We start from the raw sequence: 8,336 nt of genomic DNA, 5'->3' as shown, positions 1-8,336 counted from the left end.
CCCTCTTGGAGTTACAAGTATCAACTTGGCCAGAGCCTCTACTAGCAACGGAGAGCATGCAAGATCATAAACAACACATACATGATAGATCAATAATCAACTTGACATAGTATTCAATATTCATCGGATCCCAACAAACACAACATGTAGCATTACAAATAGACGATCTTGATCATGATAGGCAGTTCACAAAATCTAAACATGATAGCACAAGAGGAGAAGACAACCATCTAGCTACTGCTATGGACCCATAGTCCAAGGATGAACTACTCACGCATCAATCCGGAGGCGGGCATGGTGATGTAGAGCCCTCCGGTGATGATTCCCCTCTCCGGCAGGGTGCCGGAGGCGATCTCCCGAATCCCCCGAGATGGGATTGGCGGCGGTGGCGTCTCTGGAACTTTTCTCGTATCGTGGCTCTCCGTGACAGGGTTTTCGCGACGGAGAGAATATATAGGCGAAGGGGCAGAGTCGGGGGACGCTCGAGGGGCCCACCCCATAGGGCGGCGCGCCCAGGGGTGGGGCCGCGCCCCCCTAGGGTGTGGCCGCCTTGTCGCCCCTCTTCGTCTCCTCTTCGGACTTCTGGAAGGCTCCGTGCAAAATAAGACCGTGGGCTTTTGTTTCGTACAATTCCGAGAATATTTCCTGTGTAGGATTTCTGAAACCAAAAACAGCAGAAAACGGAAGCCGGCGCTTCGGCATCTTGTTAATAGGTTAGTGCCAGAAAATGCATCAAAATGATGTAAAGTGTATATAAAACATGTGAGTATTGTCATATAACTAGCATGGAACATAAGAAATTATAGATACGTTTGAGACGTATCATATCCTATTTCATAAATTTCATTGGCGTGTTGTAAATTTTGAAATATTTGTATGCTGCAGGTGGATTGAGAGCAATATGGTACCTTTTACCGTATTGGCGCGGCGATGACTAACCTCAACCCCAAGTGCACGGAGGAGTCACATTTCTGGCGTATGCGGTGCCCACTCATATGCATGTGCCTTGTTGAATACCACCAGCCGCACATAGTGATGAGACAGTTTGGGTTGTATCAGGAGTGCCCACCTCAGTGGCAAGACACAGACCACGCGCTCCATAGGTAAACTTCTTGAATCATGCGATGGAAACTTGTTGATCATAGGAAGCGATATAATCTTACTTTATCCACTGTGCTCTAATATCTTGCAGGCTTGATAGGCAGCGGCAGAGGAAGATCACGAATTGGCCTGTCCATCATAGGATTCACGCGACTGTGTTCCAACACTGTTTGGAAGCGATACTCGATGGCGGACATGTCGAGGTTGTCCCGTACGACACGGCCGCTTCCAACAACTATCTCCAATCGTTTCATCAAAACACGCGTATCGAGTTAGTGAACCACGCGTATGATGAAGACATCTTGGACGAGCCAATCGCGTTCGATGAGGTTGCGCAAAGCTAGTATGACAGGACTGCTCGAGCAGGGAGATCGACTTCTATTGCTTCCTCCCTAAACTTCGTGGTAATGTATTCTCTCATTAGCTAGTACATCATCTATATTGGCATGTGCTCGCTCAAATTGTGTATAATATGGATGTCGCAGCAGTCCGAGATCCAAAAAACAGCTGACGAGTGTGAGGTTATTTGGGATCAGAGCCATAGAGATGAAAAGCCTATCGGACCGATGCGGTATTTCATTAAGGTATGGTCACCAACTTTGAATGTAAGCTATTGTGTTTGGCGGCTTTGTAACCATGACTTTCATGACGCAGAACACTGCACGAAAGTTGCGGCGGTTAGCCAACTTGCTAGGTTGCCGCGAAGGCGAAATTGTTGCATCCTCTTCTGAAGATTCGGAGGTATGGACTTTTTTGTTGCCGTCAAACATGTGCTTAGTAATTTCAACTTTTATAATCTCATGTGCTTGTGTTTGTGAAGATTCCTGACGACACCATTCTGAGTCAATGCAAGAAGCAAGCCACACGATCTGCGTACCAGTTGAAGCCAAGGGGCAAGGCTCCGAACCGGTACACTCCGGACGATTATGTGAACCGGGGAAAGAAGACTGTGATTGAGTCCGATGAGGACCCGCCGCGGAGATCAGCTTTGAGGAGGATGAGGAACAATGAGCCGTCATCTTCAGAGGAGGAGGAGGTGCAGGTAGAAGAGCCGCCATAATGGATGCGCCGAAAGCAGCCCGCGAGGAGAGGAAGGAAATATTAGATGCATGTTGTGCCAGGAGGGAACTCTATCTTATATGAACTCTACCTATGTCATTTGGGACCATGTCGTCATTGCTACGTGTTGTTTGAATTCTATGTAACAATGTATGAATCTTGTGCTACGATGTGAGCTATGATGTGTGCTATGTGTATAAATTGCTATTGATATGAGTAGTCACTTTGCAACCATGCCAAGACAGTTTTGTTGATTTTTATACCCAAGTCACTGTGTGGCGCCGACGCCATGGGCGCAGTATGGCGCCGAGGCCATGGAGGCCACACGTAACAACATAATGGCCAGAAACATACTGTAAGATAATTCTCCAGGGACTTAGCCGTTTTGGCGAGCCTGTTATCGGCGCCAGACTGTTAAGTGTGGAGCCCATGTCGTCGGCGCCACAAAAACAAGCTCGCCAAAACGGCTAGACTAAGCGTCCGGAGCTCCTGGATGTTTTCGACATATAAGTTTCAATGTGTGGCGCCGGTGTGAACGGCGCCACACATCCTACCACGTCGGCTGGTCAGCGTCGAGCACAGCACGTCGGATGGATGTGTGGCGCCGCTCGCATGAACTAGTTTGGCCAACAAATCAGTCTGTGCTATTCTTTCAAAAAAGGTTTTTTAAAAAAAAAACTGTTTCAGAAAAGGGTTATTTTTGTGTAAATCGCCTCGACTTTCTTGCCGATGCGATCTGGCCGATCACAACGCACAAAGCCAATAAGTAGGCCCACCTGTCGGTCGGTGTCTGTAAAATAGGACATCCGGCCAGCAGCAGCAGCAGATCCGTCGAGGGAAGAGAAGGCCGCCGCCGCACGGCACCGCCGCTCGCCCCCGTCCCTCCCCCCTTGTTACCGCTTCGATTCCATTCGATTCCATCCCATTCACGCTCCCGCCTGCTTCAAATCTTCTCCCTCGCGCGCGCGCGCGCGCTTTTTATGCACGTTTCCCCCATCCCCATGGCTGCCCACACCCAGGTGTTCCCCCCGGTCCAGCACCAGCAGCAGCTTGCGGCGGCGCATGCGCCGCAGCCGCTGCCGCCGGTTCAGCCTAAGCCGACGAGGGCGTCGCTGTCGTACGAGGAGATCTCCAAGCTCTTCTCCCTCCCCATCGCCGAGGCCGCCTCCATCCTAGGTAACCACGCCCACCCCGCCTCCACCTCTAAACTTCCCCCAATTCGTTCCCCGCATCCATCCTAGGTCACCTTGCTTCTGTTCTGTGCGCTCTTCTTCTCCGCAGGCGTCTGCACCAGCGTACTCAAGAGGATTTGCCGCACCCACGGGATCGTCAGGTGGCCGTATCGGAAGGTGAAATTCCTCTCTGCTCTGCTACTCTGTGGCTGTTTCCTCAAATCAATTATGTACCCTGACGCTGCTGCTGCTATGGTGGGTGCTTTAATGTTTTGGTGATGATTTATTGCATGTTTAAGTGACCCCCCTGCGGTAACAAGGGGGAGAAAGCTACTACTACAGTATATATACATACCTGCTGTGACCACGTGAATGCTTGCTGTAAACGCAGGAACCAACTGAATCCGGAGATATCTTTTTGTTGAATGCTTTGCTGTAAACACACAGGGACTAACTGACTGAGACATGTCTTTCAGTGAAAATGAGAATAGGAGCTCCCTTTGCTTCTTCTTATTTTACTGCTGGGATGACACGATCCCAGCGAAACACCTCGATAGAATTTTACAACTTAAATCAGGAGTTATGTGGCTGAATTGAGAAAAAAAAATCCAGGCAGGCTGCCTAGTTTCTAAAAACCTCGACTTTTAATTATGGCTTGTCTATGGCTTCATGCTGTTGCCAGAATCTAGCACAGATAGAGGGATGCTTATGTAGACTCATCGAACCAAACCTATTGTGTTTAGTGTGAGCCGAGAACACCTCTACCATGCTCATGGTCATTTGGAAGTTCTAACCTGCTCTCCCATAACTACAAAAAAAAAGAGACCAACCAGGACTAGCATTGCTTTTAAAGAAGAAAACACCCGGAGCACCCCGCTGAGTCCAAGACTTGAACCCGGGTGGGCTGCCTGCGCACTCACATGGCTTGCCTACAGAGCAACAGTGTGTTCTCGTCTCCCGTAACTATATGTTTATATAAAATTTGAAAGTCCGAGGCAGAGCTTGAACCAGAACGTAGGGGGGACAAATATCACAAATTGTGCTCAAAATCATCATAAGTACTTGCTTACCTACTCTTCTTCGGCGTATAAATAGACAAATATTATTACTTCATAGTTTTTTTTTTCGAGAAAAGGAACCCCACAGGGGATCCCCAGTTTCATTAGAAACTGAGAGTCACTCACAACATTTACATGCTTCAAGGAACTAACTTCAAAATGAAAACCAGGACAAAACCTGCAATCTATTCAACTCGAGACTAAAAAGAGGCCAGAAGGAAGCCTAACCATCCAAGCAACAAACCAGAGGCTAGGTAGTTGAACCAAAATTACAGGTTTTCAGGCTACACACCACTACAGAGAAAGATAGCTAAGACAAATGATGATAGATGATGATGTTGCAGCTTTGTCTTCAGCAAGTTTTTGCAGAAACCAAACTAGGTGGTAATCCTCCTCCTCACAGGATTCCATCCGTGATTCTGCCCGAAGACCTCCTGCGCCACATGCGCCATCTTTCTAGCCCCCTGTAGCAGTAACTTCTCACCATGGGGTGGTTGTTTGCCCGGCCTATGGATTCTGGCTTCGTCTAGGATGGTAGTAATTGATAGATCTGACCTGTACATATGAGAAAAATAGACCCTCAGAGAAGCAGCTTCTTTATAAAGGAGCAACAATCATGAGCTCCCTGCGGAGTCCAGGGCTCGAACGCGGGTGGGCTGGGCATGTACTCACGGACCTAGCCAACCGAGCGAACCACAATTCTCAGACATACATATTTATATTTTGTATGGTAATATCAGTATAGATATGGGTAAACATGAATGCGTTCACGTGCTTTATTTATTATGTCAAAAACATGCATTGTTTTCACATCTTTCAGTTTTGGAAGGGCGTGCCACCAATTCAAATAGATTCCGAAAATTATTAATATTAGCTGAGAATAACTCAAACGCCAAAGGCTTTCTGTTTACATTAGGATTCAACTGCTGTAACAAAACTCAAGCAGTTGGTAAGAGGTGACCGTGTTGCTCCATACAGCCATTGCAACATTTATTCATAGCATGTCCTTTTCTAATGTTATAAAACATCTCACGTTTCTCGTTTTCTTGCAACACCTTTAAAATCGCATAATTTATATTCTTACTTGAACATTTGTGCTTGTAGATTGTTTCGGGGAAGGCTGGTGATTCTGCTGAAAGAGAGAAAGCCAAGGAACTTCTTGAGTTGTCAAGAATTGCAAAACTAAAGGACTCTTCTGGCTCATCAACGACGTGAGTACCTTTCCGTTGATATTCTCCATGTATGAGAACTTCTTCTCTTTCTTGTAACAGTAAATCCCTCTAAAGGTTAACCAGGCTCATACAAACACTGAATGTTAACTAACTAGGAACATACAACCACTTGCTAGTGCTGTTTTCAAGAACTAATACAGTTCAGTGAGGTATTTTATTGTGACAGTTTGCCTGAGGTGGAAAGTTTTTCAATATCTTGCAGTTGCATATTGGTGTCTTATTTAAGACATGACAAGTCCAATTTCTAGATTAGGGTGAAGGAAGAATACTTAGGTTAGAGCTTTTTATATGGGATCTATTATTATGTACGTGGGGAGGTTATTATCTGCCATGGTAAATACGGATCTTGTATTACCAGAGCAATCTTAATTATTGTGGCGCAGGGGTGGTTCAGGGCACAGATGTCTCCTGGTTACTCCCGGTGCCTATTTGAGATCATCCATAGCATGTTCTGCTAACAGTACTAAGTTATAGTGCATTCGCTATTTGTTGTGCACTTATTTATCAAAGCAGTGTTGGATTTGATGCAGTGCATTATTTTCTATTATGAATAGGAATAACTAATTTTACAACAGAATTTATTCATGTATAAGGTTATTTATAGGTTACTGATTATATTAAGGTTCCTGCTCCTGACCCTGAACAACATAGAATGGTCTCTGACTTTAGTTGTCCAGTGAGAAAATATTGGAACTATTTTTATTATTTATTTTGAAGGAATTGTTGATGAGGCAAATATTCCTTTTTGTCAGCTGTATCTATCTCTACTCCAAAAGGACAACTCCCTGTCTGCTATACTTGTAAATACCTGTGCGTTGCTACGGATCTTCCTTGTATATGCATGTTGCTTAGGAAAAAAAAAGTGCTTCTTCTGTTCCTGATTGTTTCCTTGTTTCCAAACTTTCTTGATTGCTTCTTTTCTTCCCAAGCAGAAACCGAATCACAACTTTTACGTTTCCCCTTGCAATCTCAGTTGAAATTTCCTTTTTTGCCTTCATTTCCGTGGGGAGATCTAATGCCTTTCTTTGGGCGGATGGTTGAATGGCATGGGACAGGTTTGATCTAACGGTACGTAATAAGTTACTGGTTGAGGGTTCAACTACCCATCTGCTCTCTGAGGGCTTGGGATTATGGGAGTGGTAGCCTGGTTTGGTATGGTCTCTGTTTAAACCATTGTTCTACAGGACTATTTTACATTCAAAGCTTTTCATACATCGTTGTACATTTCTGAGGTTCTTGAATGTTATTAATCCTCTCCATTTCCCTGTTCATGGTACAATGCAGGGTCTTACAGTTTCTCTTAACCTTTCATGAACCAAATGATAATTTCTTCATGCTGTTGTACTGAAGAAACAACTTGCAGCAATTGTCTGATCCTTAATTTCGTTATATTGATAGGTCATCGGTTGCCTTCCAAGGAGTGCCAAAATCTCAACAAGGCAGTGCAAGTGCAAAGGCAGGACAAGTACCAGGTAGACAAAATGCACCAAATGGATCACAAAGCTTGTTCTCGGTTAGCCAACCCAAAGACATCCCCACCTATATGGATGATTTCAAGTACGGATTCCCCTCATCTGGCCTGTCTTCTGAAACTCTGAAATGGTGGGGGACTGACAGCCACACAGAGACTGCTGCAGCGAAAGATGATGTCCGGGAAGCCCCTGAATCAACAAATGAGGCATCAAAAGGTATGACCGATGATGAGTTAGACTGGGGAGCAGATGAACCTGAAGCTGATGCTGATGCCGATGAAGTGGCTACAACCGATCCATCGGCGCAGCTCTGCTCCCTTAGGAGAAAGGCAGCAGGTGATGGGCGCAGGCTATTGAATGGCGACACTGGCAGGGTTGAGCAATTGTGCAGACTGAACAAGAGGCAGAAGATTATTCTGGCCCAGGTGTTTGGAGCTTCACTGCCAGAACAGTGGAGGAGCAAGCTAGCCTGAATATTTTGCTTGCTGTTGTACCATGTGTAACTCTAGTGAGTGTAGTAACCGATATGGTTTGTCCCCTTCTTGATGTAGCTTACATTTATCAATTTGTGAGAACTGAAAAATATGCCGAAGAATGGTAGAAGCTCTACTTGACTGATATAGTTTATGTTGTCGTGGAAATTCAGCTAAGCTCCAGAGCTCATATGCATTCGCATGAACAGTAAATTGAAAGTAAATAGTAAGAAAATCGAAATTATTTTGGCAACAAATATGTTGGAGTGTTCTACTTAGGTGCATATTTTCGTGATAAAATGACATTCTCGATGCTCTGTGCAAAACAAAAACAAATGCAGTGCTCTAAAATTGCTTTAAAATGGTCTTTTTAGAGCATTGTTTTTTTTGCACGCACAGAGCTCTCAACTATATCTCCACAAATTTTTGTTTAAAGAGACCCATGGGCATATTCTCATAAAAGAAGCTAAATGAGCCGCAAATCAGCGTCCAAAGAAATTCAAACTCAGCCACCAACTCAAGCTAACCATCTAACCCTCCGGTCATTCTCATATGTCAACAATTTCACTTACAACTACTTCGGTGCTGCAGGCCGAGGCCTTCAACCTTCTTCTAGCAGCAAATTTTGCACAGCACCTTTGGTTCCAGCTATTCCGGTACCACCTCTTTTGATCATCACAAGATCTTATATATTACCAAGCCGTGTGAACTTCAAATAGCATTTCAAAGCTAGGCCAGCTTCTAGTATACAAGATAGACCATTCACTCT

The 8,336-nt window shown here is 45.1% G+C and overlaps 1 protein-coding gene across 1 annotated transcript; it reads left to right on the top strand.

Moving 5' to 3' along the window:
* Nucleotides 1–3,161: 3,161 nt before the first annotated feature.
* LOC124681337 lies at nucleotides 3,162–7,712 on the top strand. The gene is made up of 4 exons (XM_047216270.1): nucleotides 3,162–3,336; nucleotides 3,442–3,509; nucleotides 5,495–5,601; nucleotides 7,021–7,712. Exons 1-4 carry the CDS (start codon nucleotides 3,162–3,164, stop codon nucleotides 7,565–7,567), a joined length of 897 nt encoding a protein of 298 aa, XP_047072226.1. The 3' UTR covers nucleotides 7,568–7,712.
* Nucleotides 7,713–8,336: the final 624 nt, after the last annotated feature.

The sequence above is a fragment of the Lolium rigidum genome, unplaced genomic scaffold (genome assembly GCF_022539505.1).
Source record: "Lolium rigidum isolate FL_2022 unplaced genomic scaffold, APGP_CSIRO_Lrig_0.1 contig_39503_1, whole genome shotgun sequence".
Taxonomy (NCBI): domain Eukaryota; kingdom Viridiplantae; phylum Streptophyta; class Magnoliopsida; order Poales; family Poaceae; genus Lolium; species Lolium rigidum.
Note: the sequence above shows the minus strand (reverse complement) of the source record. Positions and strands in the feature narration are given on the sequence as shown.

Excerpts from the sequence above, each read along its gene's own strand:
- LOC124681337 (XM_047216270.1), top strand. The coding sequence starts at position 3,162 with ATGGCTGCCCACACCCAGGTGTTCCCCCCGGTCCAGCACCAGCAGCAG. Across the intron at positions 3,510-5,494 it reads TCAGGTGGCCGTATCGGAAG|ATTGTTTCGGGGAAGGCTGG; the intron begins GTGAAATTCCTC and ends TTGTGCTTGTAG. Across the intron at positions 5,602-7,020 it reads TCTTCTGGCTCATCAACGAC|GTCATCGGTTGCCTTCCAAG; the intron begins GTGAGTACCTTT and ends TTATATTGATAG.